The sequence below is a fragment of the Aulonocara stuartgranti genome, assembly GCF_965226115.1.
Source record: "Aulonocara stuartgranti genome assembly, chromosome: 10".
NCBI classification, from domain to species: Eukaryota; Metazoa; Chordata; class Actinopteri; order Cichliformes; family Cichlidae; genus Aulonocara; species Aulonocara stuartgranti.
The window spans coordinates 18,103,988-18,123,311 of record NC_138946.1 but is presented as its reverse complement, the minus strand read 5'-3'; the positions used below and the strand labels follow the sequence as shown (position 1 = coordinate 18,123,311).

The following is a 19,324-nucleotide window of genomic DNA, read 5'->3' as shown; positions in this document are numbered from 1 at the left end:
GTTGCGAGCTTTCAGAGGCAAAGCGCGGACTGTCAGAAGGGACCTATAAAATATTATATCAGAAGAAATGATCTGACACCCAGTTTTGGTACATTTTTATGTTTGCATCTGAGGCATCTGTTACAAACATGCATCAAAAATGCATCGTGTTTAGGCTAAAGGCAATTGAAGCTCCTTAAGCCATGCTGCTGATCTTGCATGTTTTTCTAAGTTCCCAATAACTTATCTAACACTGACCTCTTTAAAAAGGTTCATGAAGCGCGGACCAAAGCGCCAAGGCTTGTGGCGGTGACACTGCAGGGAGCTGACGGTCATCTGAGTGGCCCGCTGGGACGCGACAGCAACCATGTACACGGCATCATACATCAAAGCTGCGTCTGTCTGTAGAGGATGCAGTGAGAGAAAGTTGCTTTTTTGTGTAATAAAATTGCACTTAAATGTCAGTTGTAAACAGCTAAATTATGAAACCAAGAGAGCAGGTTTTGCAGATAAAAATGCTCTAAAAACTCTAAAAGTTCCTCTGGGAAAATGTGCAGAACATATAATGTTTGGCTATAACGATGAAATGAATATAACTGAGAAAATCAGCATTTCAATTCTTACTAAGCTTACAAAAGCATTACATGTTAGCTCATACTTTTTTGTTTGCAACTGTATGATGCAGCTTATAGAACAGATGTGGCTTTTTGCAGGTGCAGGTGTTTGTTATGTAAAATAACAGCAGCTTACGGTCATGACTCCATCCATCAGACCACTTTCTTGTTTGGGACCCTGAAGTCTTTCCATGGCCCACCTGTCCATTGTAGATGCGACCCAAGGGTCATCAATGTTCAGCAGTCTAAAACCAGTCATGTTGACCCCGCTATAGCGGTATGGCTCGAGATCCAAGGCATATAAATCCTGCAAGAGATGCAAGATGAAGGTAAAGGTGCAAGATGGCAGGAAGGATGTGCTGTTATGTACAAATGTAAGGACTGGTTCAAGGTGTAACCAGTAAATTTAAAAAGCCAGTTAAAGGAAAAATGAATACGCAGATCTTTATTTTACTTATTTGCCTACTATCGCCTTAAAAAACTATAATAAAACTTCAGCTGTGCATTTTTCTAACTCACCAAAGTTGTAAAGAAAAAATGGTAGTACTCTGTCATCATTCCCATTGATGAAAGCTGCAACAAAGGAAAAAATAAAGTAAGAAAAAGAAACTGCCAAACAATTTATTTTTTTTTAATATCATGATTTCTCCAGTGCTACAGCTAATGTAGGAGCTTGATAACAAAGTAATTTGGCAGGTCATTTCTCTCTTGCACAGCACGTCAAATATATCATGCATTTTCTTTAAGAGTATTCATCAAATTTATCAGTCTTTAGGTATGAATTAAATAGCTGAATTCCCCGAAGCTGAATAAAAAGGACAATGAAAGTTTTTCTAAGTTTCTGTTTCTGTAAGATTGACACCAAAACCTATCTGGATAAAAAAAAAGAAACAAATTGATTATTACTTAATAATAGACAATGGATACAGAAACAACACAAGCAAATAATACAAATGTAGTGTGAGAAACCCAGCAAGTACCAGGACAGCAGAAATGGGTTGTTATTAAATATGCAAGACGATCTCAGCTCTCTGTATGTAGGAATCAGTGCACGGGGCACCGTCCCGTCCCCTGTCCCCCAAAAGATAAATAAATGTGGTGTAAAATCCGTGGTCTAAACAAATAAACTACTGAAATGAATCTTAGATAAAGTACTGCACAGACCTGCTTAAGGAGCTCAGCAGCCATGCGGTAGGAGCAATCAAAAAGAATAAAAAACTCTTTGTCTTTCTTCAGTTCCTTAAGCAGCGGTCGAGCATCCTGGTTACCCGGCGTCAGCTGGCGGATCTTGATCTTCAAGTTGAACTTTGCTGGCGCTTTGATCAATTCTTGCATCCGCATCAGACCTTTTAAAAAAAGTTAAAAACAGTAAATTATACTTTCCCCCTCATTAATTCTAATTGTTACTTCCTTCTTGTGGTCAGATACAAAACATACACTACATCATTTTAGCTTCTCCCCAGACTGATCGCTATTCTGTTACATAAGCTGGACGCACGCCTTGCTTTCCTGTAGCCTGAACGTGTACATGCACAATAGAGTGTAAATGCGCAGGTGTGTGTTTATGTGACATTTCAGGAAGAATAAATCTTTGTAAAATCTATAAGCTATGACATTTTAGCAACAGAATTTCATATTCTCTGTGTTGTGGGCAGTTGCTGTTTATGGGAAACCGCAGGATGTGGAGGCTATCAGTGTTGTGGTCTGGATGTCTGCAGTTGGAAGTCAGAGGGCAGGAACATTGGCAGCTGTCTGATATGAGGCCCTGGTGCCCTGTCACAGATTGGGTTCACTGGCCAACGCGATGGAGGTGACTTTGTAAGACAGAATTTTATTTTGTAATTACGACCATGACATATGAATATGTTGCCAGGTCCAGAAAACGCCAGCTAGCTCCTTTGACCTCTTATCCCTCTCAGTTCTTCACTTTAAATGCCATGCCATTTTAAGGTTGACAACCAGCCTTACAGGAGGAAATAAAATCAAAGATAAAATGCTGTCTTCAGTCAAATATTATTAAAACACTGAACTTGAAACTTAAAACGATGTTTTTTTGTTTTTAAACAAATATCTATATTCATATTTTACAGCTGGATGATAAATGTTTATAGCACTTCTGGTTATTGTCACGTGGTGTAAAAGTTATTTTTCAAAGTCATAATGGAAATAAGATATTGTGAGCGATTAATCACTGAGGTGCAGTCATGCAGAAACGTCCAGGGCAAAAAAAAAACAAACAAATTACATAAAATACATGCACACATACATAACTCATGGCCCAAGCTCCAAATACTAAAATACTGCAGTTACTCAAACGGACACTTGCAGGTGTTTCCATTAGCAAGGACCATTATGGCAGAATTATAAATATTCATAGTCAGGTGCATACAGGAGTTTTGGTCACTAAAGTTATTTGAAAAGCAGTTTTTTTTCTTTTCTTCAAACTCACCAATTATATAAAGTATTTGTATCATATATCAGTATTAGGGAGTGGCTGCAATGACTTAGCACACTTAGTCTCTGCTAATTTGAGTCACTGAACAGTGTAGGTTAGGTTTTTGAGGGTTTTTTGGCTTTTGGCTCTAAAGAATTAGGTGATGATGTCCAAAAAGAGAAAACTGAGAATTTAAAATGGGACTTTGTGCAGCAACAGGTAACATCACAATGACTGTGGCTGTTGTTAGCTCAGTAGAATTGGCTAATCTTCTTCTTGAGCATACTGATTTATTGCATACAGATAAACTGAAAAATAGTGAAATAGCTTTGACAAATTCACTTAATCCAAAACCACCTGACTGTATCTTAAAAGTGCTCTCTTTGACCTTCTTCACATTTGAATCCTTGAAGTAATGTATTAATCAAGTGCTTGTGAATCAATTTTAAAAGCTACAACAGCTAACAGAGCCTACCTGTGCTGTCCTCATAGACCACCGTTAGCTTCCTCCATTTGAAGAACGTGACTACATCCAGGATGGCCCTGGCAATAGCGGTGTACTCCGGATACAGGTTGATGAAAAAGGTGTCTTTGTTGTCCACCGATGGATGTTTCCATCGTGTTTGTATGTGAGGGACTTCCAGAGCATTGCAGATAGATTGAACAGCACTAACCGAGGAGCTGTGAGAGGGGCCAAACACAGCAACCACCCCAAGAGCGAGCTGGTCACACACTAGTGGAAAAAAACAGAACAGCAGAAAAGCAGCTGGATGGATTTGATTGTTGCAATCAGATGATTCTTGATTACAGGTGAAGACTGTTAATGTGCTTCCAAATTCAAGTGTTAAACTGGTTATGTAATTTAAAGGGATAGCATTAGACTTTGATTTAAAAAGTAAGTTGTCTTCCAGCTACAGGACAGAATTATAGCTTGCTATTATTTTCATTGTGATCACAAGTAAATGGTCAAAAAAACATGTCCGTCTTAACCAGATTCTTAACCAGAAGCTAGTGGTTCTTTATGTGCTTGATAAATACTGAATCTACCAGTAACATTTCATTTTTGGATTTTGCGGAAAACGTATGCATTTAAACTAGTTAAAGTCAGCGTTTTAGAAAAACTCCCTACCTCTCCTGGAAGCCTCAAAGCCATCAAAGAGGTTGATCCTCTGAATGTCGTAGGTAAGAGTGGTGTTGGGCATCAGGGTCTTGTTGCGGTTTATGTTGTTAACAGCAAACTTGAAGGCCAGCTCGTCCGTACTCACTAACTCGCTCTCTCGGGTCTCAAAAATCCCACCTGAACATTGAGACAGACGAGAAGGTTAAAAAGAAATCATTTGTGTTGAGATCAGGAGACAGCTGCAAAAGACCGCACCTAGTGCATACGTGTTCTGCACCAAACCACTTTTACTGCACTGAGTTTCACTTTATTTTACTTGATCAAACATAGGAAACCACCACCAGAAGACCAAACATCATGACCTCAGTCAGCAGCTGAAGTGAATTAAAGTCAAGATGTGCTTTGTTCTCGGTAACAGCTTCATTAAAGATGTTATATAGATGAGATGCAATGCCAGTAGGACTAGAAAAAACAATTTTGGCATTATAAGCACTTAATAACATTATCATCACAATATTATCAGCTTTTCAAGCTGTTAAAAATGTTAATAAGTCATTAATATTCATCCAGTCTTGGTAGTAGAAGATAATAGGATAATAATAATAGTAATAATAATAATAATGAATGGACTAAGTCTAAATAGTAAAACACAAATTGACAAGCAAAAGTATTTTTATTCTGTGTAAATAATCATTCTGTACATACGATAATTTTTAATCGTACAACTGTTTATAACTTGCATAGTTAACATTTCTGTATAGTTTTTCATATTTATATCCTGTTCATAGCCTGTACATACTTATAGTTATAGAATATTCATAACATACTTCATACCGTGTACATTATAACATACCATAATAGACCCATTTCTGTAATATACTTACATACCTATATTATTGCTAATATATATTGTAATATATCTATATCACTTCTGGATGGATGCAAACTGCATTTCGTTGCCCTGTACCTGTGCATGTGCAATGACAATAAAGTTGAATTCTATTCTATTCTATTCTAAAAAGTTATGAATGGAAACATTATTAACAGTTAACAATGACAGAACATTTTAAGAGATAAATGTGCCATGTCAAAATATAAGGAGATGATATTAAAGTAGACAAAACATAGACTTCTTTTCCTTAATAGATGGTATAGACAGGTTGAAGTCCTATACTTGTTGTAAAAATCAACAACAAGACAACAACAACAACAACAACAACAACAACAACACAGCCTCTTCACAATTACACCATCTATTCTCTGCTTTCTGCATTAATGGTGGTCACATTTTACTTTCTTTTTACGCAAGCTATATCTCTGAGTCATAAAAACGCTGTAAATCCATTATGCGCACAGTTAAAGTTTCACTGCCTTCAGCCTGAGTTTTCTACAAGCAGAGAAGGAAATTGAAATTGCCATGGTCGCATGATAATGATGATGAATATTAAGAGCTTGAGGTAAATAATCGAAAGTTTGTGACCGGCCATAAAAGACATTCTGAACTTATTGCTTCTCACACAGGAAGGATGGTTCGTATAAGTACTTGTTCTTCCACTCTCACTTTTACACTGCAGAGACCCAAAGCTGCATGTAACGTCGTAGGAACAATGCTGTTCAGACAGAAATTGCCCTTAAACTCCTCGTCAACATCCAATGATCTGGGTGAATTCAAAGGGCAGATGAAATGAAAGTATAATTACTTCCACTGTGTGAAAGGGCAAGAAATAAAAAAGGCTATGGAGTTCCTGAGATGAGTCAAGGCATCGCAGTCAGGAAAAGCAGAAGTAACTGTTAGTCTTTTAGTAGGTTTTTTCACTTTTACCAATTCAGTTTTATTTATATAGCATCAAACCACAACAACAGTTGTCTCGATGCGTTTTATATTGTAAGGTAAAGACTCTACAATAATACAAAGAAAAGCCCAATGTCCTGTAATAATACAAAGATAACCAGGATAATTTTCTGCGACTGCAGATGCAGTTTCTTGATTTAAAACACGTTCTATTATCTATATATTGAATTATTGGCCCGGTCCTAAAACAAAATGAAATTTAAAAAACATTGTAACATTTTTAGGGCAATTTATTTATTTCTACAAATTTATTGGTTTTCAAATGCAAGTTAATGGGTTTGCATGTCTTAAAATAAACAGTACTGTAACATGTGAATAATATTACCCTGTGGATCAGGGATTTTGTATCACTGATCAATAGGCTGTCACGCTTCACAATACAGCTCACCACATTGTGTGTGGTGTTGGTCAAGGCCAAGCAGATAATGAGCTTAGCTCCAAGGATGGTGTTCAACAACAGCCCGAGATAAAATAAGGAGTGGGCAGATTTCACTACATCCACAAAATCACATTAAATTATAGCTGAGATGTTGTAAAGATATTTGAATTTTTATGATATTAATGCTGATATGGTGACAGGCAGCATACAGAAGAGAAGCAATACCTTAAATAATTCAATTCAGCTTTATTTATATGACACCAAATCACAACAGCAGTTGTCTGCTGTATGGTTTATATTGTAAGGTAAAGACTCTACAATAATACAGAGAAAAGCCCAATCATCAAAGATTCTTTGAGCAAGCACTTGGCGATAGTGGGAAAGAAAAACTCCCTTTTAAAAGGAATAAACTTTCAGCAGAACCAGGCTCAGAGACGAGAAGCCACGTGCCACAACCAGTTGGGAGTGATGATAGAGAGACAGGACAAAAGACACACTGTGGAAGAGAGACAGAGATAAATAATAACTAAAGATGACTGTAAATGAAGAGTGGTGTGTAAGAACAAGAAACACTCAGTGCACCAAGCAACCGGATATTCTTGTAAGTTTTTTTTAAAAGTGGTCTTGAGCAACACTTTTCCGGGCTTTCTGGATATCTTTTAAAGTTTTGTTTTGGTCATTGGTTGATTTTTCACCAGTTTTCTGTCCATTCCTTGTACCTGACCATTTTCAGAGGATTCTCCCTTCTTTTCTTTTTAAGCCACTTAAGACTGACCTATGAAAGAAACCTAATCTAACCAAAGTGACGAACCAGTGTTGTGTCTGCACATTACAGACATTTTATTGTTCAAGCAACAATTTTACATTTTAACTGGTATATTTATGTTACTAGCAGCCTGTCACAAAATCTTATTAGCAACAACTTTGTTGTCATTCAAACAAACTACCAATGTAGTAAAAACGTACTTACACACAGTATAACACTGTCAGTCATGAACTGGCCTCCATCATCTTGATAGAGAATGGAAAAAGGGCAGCAAACATCCAAAAGAAGAGCTTTGGACTATACATGCATTTCATAACAAATTGCTGCACCTATTTCCCATTTTCCTAGCAAAACATAAAGAAATGAGGGATCGCTCAAGACTTTTACACCATACTGTACAAAAAATATCAAAGTTCCGAGCAGCAAAAAGGCAGAAAAGAGTCAAACAACTGAATAATACTCTGGTAAAAACATACAAATTATCAAGCTGTGCTTTATCACTTCAATTTGTACAAATCCTCAAAAAAGAAAGAGCAAAAAGAAAAAGTTTGGCTTTATGGGATGTAGCTGTGAACATTTCTGAAAGCATATTATTAATTATTATAATTATGTCATCTCAATCTCAGTGAAATGGACTTTAAAAGTAGAAAAAACTAATTTCTTCACAAGTCGTTATGTTTTTTGGATTTCAAAAACGGTGTTATTGGTGCATTCACTTATAAATGCAACACAAAGGCTTTTCAAATCCAAGTGAACAATGGTATTCACTGGGTCTGCATTGGTTCAATGCCCACTCCAGGATTATAAGAAATGACTTATCTGTAAAACCACGGTTAGCATTCTGTGCATGCTTAATGAATATTAATTTGAGCACAAACACCACAGATTCCCACGCACCCGCATAAAATTCACAGTCACATTTAAACAGGTCAGCTATTGTTTGTTTCCCCCTGCTGCATAATGGGGTTAAAAAAAATAGCCAAAATCTAATAATCTGATATCAAAAATAAATAAACAAGTAACCAAATTGAATCCTCTACCCAGCAAATCATTAGTATCAGCATAGAATTTCACAATTGGTGGATCCCTAAAATAAATCATTATAAATGACACCAAATCCAATTATAATCAGAGGAAAACAGTAGCACAAACTGTGTGTCTGAGTAGCCACTGATGCTCCAAAAACTCAAGAATAAATCTGATCTTTGTGCCAGACTGCCATGCAGACCTGATCAGCGTCTTCACCAACCCACTGCGGAGAGATAAATATGTTTGTGTCGGTGCATGAAGAACTGTGAATGATCCATCTTCACTTTGCTCTCTAATTACAAACAATTATGTTTTACATCCGTCATGTGTGATTCCTTCTTGGAGAGCAGCTTGAACTCTCCTGTGGCTTATGATTGCTGCACTTACAAAAGTTATATATTTTTTTTAAGCAAGGTGTTTTTCCTTGCAAATGAATTCATGTAACTAAGAGCACTAAAAGCATTCGTTTATAATCCCAATAATGAAGAATAATTTGTCACAGGAATGCGCTTCTGCCTGGCACATAAATGGACGTGAAAGGTTTTCGGGGGACCTACAGGCTCTATAAATGCATTTGAACAGCGGTTGTGTAGATAAGGGTGACCATAAACATAAAATCTAAGTTATTTTTTAATTTATTAAGAGAAAATTAGTGCTTTTCTAAGATGGGTGTTATTCAGCAGTGTTTTAATGATCATTCTGATGCCATAAAAAACGACCAATAATATGATACCAAAAAAATCCCAGATCAGAGACAAAACCCAAGACGTTAACAATGTGTTTTAGTGAACTGCCACAAGATTCTCCTTTTTCATCAAAAAGACGTTTGATCTGATGACAATATGAGCTCATTTTCCATTTGCATAAAGATTACTGAGATATTTCAGTACTCTGGCACAATCTGGATACAAACTGTGTGCACAAATGAGGGAAGCTTAGTCTGCTGTGTTGCAGTATATCAAAGTCCCAATTTGTTTTTATGCAACACAGTTCCAAATGATGATCGATTTAACCGATTTTTCATCAGACCTGAAGCCATCCAAATAATGTGGCTTCGGTAACCCTTACAAATTAGCAGTCATTATTTTAATGATTTTATTGGTCAGTCACGATTGTTTTTGATGGGTTAGCGCTCTTTTCTTATGCAGAAATCAATTTTCTTTGAAGCCAGTATAGTCATTAAAGCTGTAACAAGCTGTCCCGGGGACTGCCACTAAAATCTAGTGTGGCTATTTTACATGTCAAAAGCCTTTTTGCCACATAAATATGAATACTGGGGGAAACAGCAACATCCATTAAGGTGTTTCACCATTTTTACTTTACTGTAAAAGAAACTATATTTTTCATTTTTTCTTTTATTGTCTTTTTCAGAGCCTTTCATTAACTCTTGTCTTCTTCTCTACTCTTATTCATGATTATTAAAACGGCTGTTTCAGTCCTAATTTGTTTGCAGAAGTTTGTCTGGCACACACTGTAGTTGAGTCACCGGAGGGCAGTTAGACGTCAAACTGCCACTCAGTACCAGAGGTAGATGAAAGGTGGCGCTTTCTAACACTTCCGAAAGATCACTGAGCTGGATGAGTAAGAGAGTTCATCTTTTTGCTCACGATGACAGAAACTACAGCCATCAGTTACTCTGAAAACAGTCATTGCCACACACTTTGGACAGGCTATGAAGCCACAGGTAAGGGCAAATACATCTGGGAGGATATAAAAGGGGCCTCAGGTGTCGCACTGTCGTTCTGGCTGAGGAAAAATATAGGAAACATTTTGTTCTCAAGAGCAAATCAAGGGAGGTGTGTGACGGGCAAACAAGGCAAACGTGCAATTGGGGAAGTAAAAACTGAGGAGAGAAAGAGAAAATAGGGAGACACAGAGAGAAACAACACCAAGAAATTACTGCAAGGGCACCGAAAGGGCAAGGAGTGAAGTCATGGTGTACTGTGTCAACCGAGCGAGTTTTTTAAAAACATTTTCAATACAAGTGCAAAAACTCTGAGAGGTCAAATGATGTCATGATGTCTGATATTGCTTAGTAACAGAGAGAAATCTCGAAAATCAAAGCCAAGACACTCAACATCCTCTATATTTGACAAATTTAAAATACATAAACGTCTAAGAAGGAGACTTTAGATAAATTATTAGTTGACGTTTGCCATATCTTGGCCCTGGTTTTGAGATATGAAAGTCTTATGTTTATAGCTGAAATCATGCCCGACAGAGTCTCTCTGCCAGCATGCTGGACATGTACAGATGCCACTTTATTACTCGCAATCCTGAGTTTTATGAGACTGGAGGATCAATACATACAAATAAATAAGGTCAGTCAGGTAGTTTCATGACTGCAGCTTCTTCTTATGTCTCAAGGACAAAAATACTGGCTACCTACTTGATAACTGTGTTTCTGACAGAGCTCATTTAGCCATAGTCTATCTATCTATCTATCTATCTATCTATCTATAGTATTTATATAACACTTCAAGGCACCAAAGAGAAAACTTTAACCAAGAGCCCCACCCTACGCTGACCCCCTATGAGCAAGCACTTGGGGAAACAGTGGGAAGAAAAAACCCTTTTAACATGAACAAAAACCTCTCGCAAGACCAGTGCCTCTTTTCCCCTTACTCCTCAACCAGCTGCGGCAAAAGGAAAAAAAGGGAAAGATGCAAATTATGGAAGAGAGAAGAAAAAATTTAATGACAGGAGTGAAATGAGAGGCGTAGGCAACTAATGCATATTGCATCGTGGGGTGTGCTCCAGCAACCTAAGGCTATGGTAGCATAATAAGGATGCTTCAGGGTCACTTGATCCAGACATATAAGAATTATCAACAAATAAAGTTTTAAAAGTTTTGAGCGTGTTTGTCTGTACTCCACATGGTAGCTGCTTCCAGAGGAGAAGAGTCTGACAGCTGAAAGCTCTGGCTTCCTTCCTACTTTTGGAAATCCAGTAATCAGTAAGCTTGGCGTCAGTGAGCAAAGTTCTCTGTTGGGATGATATAATACTATGAGGTCTTTATGTTGGAGTCACATTATTTAAAACTTTGTTTGTGAGAAGCTTTTGAATGCACTTCTAGATTTAACAATGAAGCCAATGAAGAGAAGCCAATAACGTGCCAAAATGAAGTAATTTGCCCGAGAAGACATTCATTCATTTTCCTAATAGCTTTTCTTAAGTGTTGGAATAAAATCAGGTAATCTATAATATTAATCAGGTCCTCTGTTTATAAATGTAGGTTACAGCTCCTGCTCAGCTTTAGCAAATCGATTTAATAGATGGCAACACCTGGAGCCAAACGTTGCAGTTCTTTGATTTCTCCTTCTTCTTCTCACTCTCTCTCTCTCTCTCTCTCTCTCACACACACACACACACACACACACACACACACACACACACACACACACACACACACACACACACACAAAGACATTGATATTATCTGTATGTAAATGTTTTGGAGTTGTGAATTATTTCTGGGCTTGTGTTGTTTAAGAAGTCTGAACCACCAAAACTAAACACATCGGTCCTGAATTATCATGAATTTTAATGTGTAACCAAGGGCTACACTCCTGATGATAAAACCATGTGCATGTGCAGCTGGACTTCACAACAAACAGGAACCAATGCTGTGCATGCAAAACAAAATTTAAATGTGTGGGCATGAAGATTATTAAAAGATAATAATAATTGGAGCTGACAGGTTGGAATCCACTTGGCTAATGTAAGCTCTGTTTTAGAAATCAACCATTTAGCAACCTGTTATAACACCCAGGTCCCACCCCCAACACTCAGAAATGTCTCATATTTATTTTTTCTTCACTTCTTAAACATGCAACCTCTGCTTTGTAGACTGATGTATAGTTTTGCTGAGCTTGACACAAGAGACAATATTGTCCAATTAATCTGCAGAAGAACCAAAGTGCCTCTTTACCAAATGTGGGTTCACTGTACAACTTAAATACATAGTAGATCCAATATACAATTTACAAATGTAATGTGGAAACTTGAAACATCAGGCCACATACAAGATTGGGCTTTTCAGTAGAGACAGTGTGGCTGTTAAAGCAGAACAAAAATGGAATATTTATCAGTTCTTTACAGAATCCTTAATCCTTGTCTTAACAGACAACTTAGCAAAGAGCTTATTTTAAATAGTGTCTTTAGGGACTTTGTTTCTAGCAGTCTGTTGCAAAAACATATTTGTTTCCAAATTCTTCTGTTGAGTTTACAAAAATACCAAAGATAACACAGTTTGACAGGGATAAAATCGTATTTTTCACCGAAAATATGATTCCCTAAGCATTATTACACAAAAACTTGGCAAATCTCTTGGTAGTATCACTAAAAATAATAGGAAACTGAAAAAGTGAGAACAGGAACAGACACTGCAGGGCTAAAATCTATCTATAGTAGATGAACAGTATCTAAAGGTCATGTCCTTAAGAAATAGGAGAAATACTGAGATAAGACATCAGAATCAGAATCGTGTTTATTGGCCAAGTATATGTGCAGACACACACACACACACACACACACACACACACACACACACACACACACACACACACACACACACACGTGTCTATATATACACATTACACATACATACACAAAGCTGTGTAAACCAACTATAGATAATGAATCTAAACTTATATACATAAACTACAGAAATGAATGAGGTGGAATGAATACTACAAAATGTACATAAGGTGCAGCTGCAGTCTGGCAGTGGGAGCAGTGTGACAGGTCAACTGTTAAGAAGGGAGATGGCGAGGGGAAAGAAACTGTTCCTATGTCGGGTGTTCCTGGTCTGCAGGCTTCTGTACCATCTGCCAGAGGGCAGCAGATCAAAAAGTCTGTGTCCAGGGTGTGAGGGGTCTGTGATGATTTTCCCTGCCCGTTTCCTGGTTCTTGAGAGATGCATCTGACCCTTCAACTGATCAACAAAACTTCATCAGAAATGATCTCAGTGGAAGGGTGGCTGTCAAGAAGTCTCTCTTAAAGAAGGAAAACAGTCCATAGAAAGTGTGGAGGCACTGTCTGGTTTGGTGCTGCATTTCATCCAGTGGTGTTGGAGATTTTGTCAAAATTGATGGAATTATGAACACAGGAAAGTACCATCACATGGAGGAAGCCAATGATTTTTTTTTCCAGTATGATGATGATCCTAAACACACTGCCAATGCAGTAAAAAAAAAACATATCTGGGTAAAAAATACTTCTCAAGAAGCCCAAAGAACTATTTCTCAAGACTACTAACAGAAATTACAAAAGAATTTCAAGCATAAAGGTTTTCACACCAAAAATTAGACTTTCAAGCTCATTATAATAGCACAGACTTCTCAAGTACTGTGTTTTCAGGCATATTTGCAGATAATTCAATTAATCACTGCATCTAGTTTCCATTTTCCCAGCAAAATATGACTAAATGAAGGGTGGCTGAACATCATGGAACTTTAACATTTATTCTTTAGATGCATAAAATATAAAATAAAATAACTCCTTTAGCCTATTGCTAAACCCAAAGATTCAAATGGGTGGCAGTGACAGCAATCCTAAATGTATTCAGTCAATTAGATCCACATATTCGAGTCTGGCCTGACTCAAAGCCTGAAAGTGATATGCTTGGATAATGAACACAGCCCTCAGTGCTCACCAAGCTCCTCCTGTCTAATCAAATCTAGGTGTAGCCTTCTGACTCCTCACCTCTACTAAGCTGATGACAGCAGGATTGAGAATAACTGGCGGGCATATTTTGAATGAAAATGTCTCCAACAAGAGTGTGTGAAGCCATGACAACATCCAGAGAAGAATCAATAATCTATTACTTTTACGTGTTTGTGTGAAACCTCGTGCAAACCCACTGTTGAGGAGTACTTGTGGTGAGGGCTAGTTCTTTTAGGTTCAGCAGCTAACAAGATGGTGTATCGGTCAGGATACAGGAAGGAGGACAACAGGCTTCCACTTTGCTGGATTGTCACCGCCAGCTGTTTTATTGCCACCTAGATGCTCAGTGTTGCCAGCAGTCTGTAGTAACAAACAAGTTGCCATGAGTATATAAATATATACAGCAACAGCTTCACTAAGATACATATAAAGGATTAAATGAAATAAACCAACACATCCATCTGAATATACACATAACAGGACATATATAATTTGAACTACGCCAATCTTACATCTCTTGCTCCAAACACAGAAAAGGACACAATTAAACACAGTGAGAATGTCATACATAGCCGAAGCATCCACTCTAACTGTAAACAAAGGTGCCTACGTCATTTCCTACGACTCCACCCCACACAATATTGCAGAACATAGACATAAAATCCCAGAGCCTTTTATACACCCACTGTTGGTGAAACAACTGTTCACGAGCTTGTTTCTGTCAGAACTGCAGCATTTGTAATTAAAAACACATTGATCCGCAGCATTTCAAGACTTTCTATATAATTACATTTACCAGCAAGTTGGTGTCTAGTGAAGATGATGAATTAAACAGAGGTGTGAGTTTAAATTAATTTTATTTTAGTCAGAGGGGATATTTATCTTGTATTGATTTCTATGTAAACTATCTTTCTCACATTGCTGTTTATATAGTAATGAAAATGCAAAACACTGAATCTGTGGCAAATCGATCTCCTTAAATACGCGAGTAAAGTTGTCAAAGTATTTTTTTTTTAAGCTGTACGGTAATCGTTTCCTTTGTATTGACCCTCAGTGAAGCTTAATCCCAATCATTAATGATAATAGCACAATCACTTTCGATGTGTATAAAGGCTGAAAATTCGGATGCAAAACGGTCATCGCAGACCCAGAGTGTTCTTAAATCTCAAAGGGAAAATGAAACAGGTCACACAAACGCTAGACTTTCGTTCTGACTTTTCAGTCAATTTACAAACGCAGGGAAACGACATCAGCACCGTGCGTAAACTGTTGCGCTTACCGATTCTGAGGACTTGCGTGGAGCTCAGAAAGAGCTGAGCCGCGAAAAGAAAATAGCCAAAAAGTCTCTTTCTTTCTTCCATTATTCTCCCTCTCGTTCTCGAAGTCACGGCAAATGTCGAGACCATGACAGACAGAAGCAGCTTCTAAACGAGCCCGGGCACACCTGACGCGCCATGCCAGCGCGCAACCCAAGTTTTATTCCCAATTTGATGATCCCACTCTGCATCACTCCATCGCGCAGAAGAAACCAAAGACGACGACAACAGTTTCCACGTGTCCAACTTTCACATGCAAAGTCAAATCAAGTCACGTCTTCTTAAGATAGCTGGCTGCGGTGGGCTACAGCAAACGCGTCCACGAGAGTCCGTGCGCCTCCGAGGATGCAGATGCCAGAGGGGAGTGAGGGCGCACGAGTCGGGCCAAGCGAGCTTAAATTCAATTAGCTTCCGGTGAGCATTTTCAGAATAGAACTCAAACCTGCCTCGTCGTGGAGGTTTTGCAAAAATACGTAGTAGGCAATGGATGGAGTTTCTTTCTTTCTTTCTTTCTTTCTTTCTTTCTTTCTTTCTTTTTGCTTGTTTTAAAAATCTGCATTGACCCAAAGTGTGTAGACGATAGTTATGAACGTTCGAATAAAGATTTTGACATTTATTACCGTATTTCAATCAACTATTTGGAATCACACTGAATCATGTTTTTTTTTTCCTAATGGTAATCAGAAATAATTTTGTCAAACTTTCAAAGCTTTTACTCTGAAGGTACTCGCGGTCTGATTCAGCTCGTTTTTGCTAGTTTGGCTGCAGTCGCTTTGGATTAAGGAGCATGGTAGATGGATTGGCAGCGGTTCTCCCCACCGGTCCTGATGAGAGGAGAATAATCTTCAGGTTACAGGGCAGAGGCCAGATTATCTCTCACTTCAGGCAAAAACGAGGTTTGTATCTGATTGGATCACTGGATGCCTTCCCATTCAGTCCCATGACTCTCACAAGGCAGCAAAAATAACGAATTGTTGTGTAATGCGCTTTAACATCCCTGAAAGAGAATTGGCTCAATCATAATGACTTCCGGTGGAGAATCATTTTTATTACCTTGTGGAGGAAACTCATCTGTCCACTACTTGACTGAAAGCTCCATGGGGTTTGCCAACTCTGCGCTACTGCTTAATATTGTGACATTTAAAAACGGGCAAAGGCACCAACAACCTGGCATCTCACAATCTTGCAAGTCTCAAGCAAAAACCCATCACATCAGAAATGACATTTGTTTATCAGGATGTTTGCGAGCTCTTTAAAATCTGGGAGCCAAGTGATCTAAGACAACCAGCTAGCTCAACCTGGAGCCCTGACAAACAGCCTATAGACAAACTTAATTAACTCGGAAAATGACCAGCCTGCGTCTCCAGAAATAGGCCTCGGGCAATGGTCCTGGACAAAAAATAAAGGGGGGGAGGGGCACCTCGTCTGATATGAATACCGAGCAGAGTCGTCTCCTTGTAAAGTTTTTTTCTGTGCCACACATGTAGAATACCTGACACTCCAGCAGAAGCAAGGGTAAATGTATCCTTGTATCCACAACAAGGATACATTTTAAACAGAATTGGTGTGTACAGCTTCTTTGTGGGGAAAATTAATTACGACAGATAATGCGACAATAAATTGTGGTTGTTGGCTGCAGAAAACGAGTTCCTTTGAAAATGAAGAAATGGAACATTCACACCAAACTACATTTAGAAAAAGATTTATTTTTACATTTAAAAAAAATCAAAAATGCTCCACAGTTTTAAACGTACAAAAGGGATGGGGTCGGGGGTCAAAGGGAATCATTTGCTTCCAAGGACAAGTGATTGTACCTCAGTCTCAAGACCGTACTGACCATTCTGAGCCAGCTGGCTAAAATCTAAGAAACCAGCTTCATCATTAAAAAGACAGAATTAAGAAGAGAGTATATCATTTCCATCCATGTTCCCTTCATTCTGAAACGTAGCTGCTTACACATCCCCCCGACACACACACACAAACAGTTGGGTATTAAGTGCTTGTTCAATACATCCATTAAGGTGCGCATGACTATGTTGAGCACAGCAATCAGCAGGTTGTTATTGTTGTGACGACAAAGTGAAACAGCACAGCCTGGTGGACAGGAGTAGTAACGCAGAAGTGGAAATATATATAGAAAATGCCACACGACAAAAGTCAACGCAACAGATGAAAGCTGAGGATGATGTCTGAATCCATTAGAGCAGTTGTGGGCAAATAATTTCCCTCAAGGGGCCACATGAGAAGCTGGAACTATTGATTAATACTGAGCAGAATGGATTTGATCAGTATTCAATTTGTGACCCCTGACGGGAGGTGAATCGCCCAGTCCTGTATTTGAGTGAAGCTGGTCAACTGCATGACTGCCCCCCCCCCCTTTAAATTATAGTACAGTCACTAACACGGTCCTTTCAAACACAAGAGACAATTCAAGTAAACAGGACTATAGAAATTACTCTGGTATTTATCACAGACATGACGACGACATGGCCTCCCTCAGTGGCAAAAAAAAAGAAGAGTCCAGAATAATAATGGACTTGATGAAATCAATTAGTTACCAAAATAAAAAGACATTTTATTTGAGAAACACAATTAAAGACTCATCATTCACACAAAGGGAAAAATAGAAGCTTGTTTCTGGCAGCAAACACACAAAAGGTAGTTTGTAACACTGGGCATCTGTATGCGATGTAAACATTGAAAAATTACAGTATTTTTTTGAAGGCAGTAATTAAATAAAGAACAAGGTAAGGATATGAGAGGGGACAGTGATATTTTTATACAGCTATACAAGTCAACAGCACTCTATTGTTCTCCTGATTATACACTGTTGTGTAGCTGATATTAAGTTAAATTTTTTTTTTTTTTTACAAAGCACAATAAAGCTAGTTAGATGTCACCGTCCTTTATGCAGCAGTCATTAAGCCAAAAGCCCCTGAAGAAAAAAAACGGAAAAAAAAGTAACACACAGCCCTTGAGTGTTCGAATACAAACGTCAGAAAAATATAAACACCCACATTCCTGTGTTGAAAAATAGACTTTTTGGCCTGAAGGTCACAGTTCAGTGGTGATGTCTCCTCTGTAAAATGTGTGCGTGGTGCAGTAGCTGCCTTTACTTTCTGTGTCTGTGCACACATGCACTTACTGTTTGTTTATCCACATGAAGACACGCTTGCTCATTGACTCGCGTGCACATCCAGTGCTGTGTTCCTCATATGTTTACCTGCACTTCCTTGTTACTTTTTCCCCCCTCTGGGTGCTTCAGTACTTCAGGATTGTCAGAACACGGGAGGATGTGGGTGAGGTGGAAGGAGAGGGTTGTGCAGAGATACAGGCAGGATTTGTTGAGGTTCCCCAAATTCTACACTTTTAAAGCTTTTATCTGTCCTCACACCTTTTCTTTGACTCCTACATTATCCTACATAATCTTCATCATCTATCAGAAGACGTCACTGTTGGCAAAGTCGTCCCGCCGCACCCAGATGACATCGTGGTCCTGGTTTGTGGCCCCCTCCACAGCACACTGCTTCAAGGAAGCGACCTTTAAAGTTGAGGTTGCACTGCTCGGGAGAGAAGCACCGCAGGAAGTAATGGAGTCTACCAAACTGGAGTCATCCCCATGCTTTGTTCGATCAGCGTCCTCCTCCTGCGTGATCTCACACTCTGCTCCTCCATTCAGGTTGATGTCTTTGCCCTGTAGGTTCAGTCCTTTCATCTGCTCCTCCAGGTTGTCCAGTTTCGTCGACATGGCTCGGACAGACGTGCAGTACTCGTCGTCGTCGCTCAAAATGTCCGTCTCCTTCACCTGCCCGACATCGGTGCCCTCACACTGATTTTCATAGCAGCCCAGGTTGAACTGCTCTTCCACCCAGCGGTCCGTGTCCTCTCCCTGAGGTTTGCAAGGCTGAAGTTGATCAGACAAGTCGGATTTGGAGCAAGGGCGGGAAGAACGAGACGAGGGGTCTTCATGAGTGCTGTTGTTGTTGTCTCCGTGGAAAACCAAGTCGGTATCGATGGTGATGCGGTTCCTCACCAACCGCCTGCGAGCTAGCGTTCGAGATGGAGCTGAGGCTAAACAGAGAAAGACAGGAAGGCGTCACCAGTCAAGGTCATTACTCTCAACCCAAACTAAACTGAGAAGATTTTAGTTAACTGAAATAAACATCAA

The 19,324-nt window shown here is 38.8% G+C and overlaps 2 protein-coding genes across 5 annotated transcripts in view; both read right to left on the bottom strand.

Moving 5' to 3' along the window:
- LOC309715956 (glutamate receptor ionotropic, kainate 1-like) overlaps positions 1-15,539 on the bottom strand; it is a 38,068-nt gene extending 22,529 nt beyond the window's left edge. For all 4 annotated transcript variants that reach the window (XR_014279343.1, XM_082549479.1, XM_082549480.1 and 1 more), the window contains exons 1-7: positions 15,120-15,539; positions 4,157-4,324; positions 3,503-3,760; positions 1,758-1,939; positions 1,113-1,166; positions 730-900; positions 238-381 (exon numbers count right to left, since the gene is read on the bottom strand). Coding sequence is in view for 3 of the 4 variants with exons in the window: in XM_082549479.1 (XP_082405605.1) it covers positions 238-381; positions 730-900; positions 1,113-1,166; positions 1,758-1,939; positions 3,503-3,760; positions 4,157-4,324; positions 15,120-15,246 (1,104 nt within the window). In the remaining variant the exon portion in view is untranslated. The remainder of the gene's footprint in view (positions 1-237; positions 382-729; positions 901-1,112; positions 1,167-1,757; positions 1,940-3,502; positions 3,761-4,156; positions 4,325-15,119) is intronic.
- Positions 15,540-16,842: 1,303 nt separating this feature from the next.
- Positions 16,843-19,324, bottom strand: part of tiam1a (TIAM Rac1 associated GEF 1a) — a 51,231-nt gene continuing 48,749 nt past the window's right edge. The window contains exon 29 of the mRNA XM_082549989.1: positions 16,843-19,227. Within this exon, the coding sequence (XP_082406115.1) occupies positions 18,596-19,227 (632 nt within the window). The 3' untranslated portion in view covers positions 16,843-18,595. The remainder of the gene's footprint in view (positions 19,228-19,324) is intronic.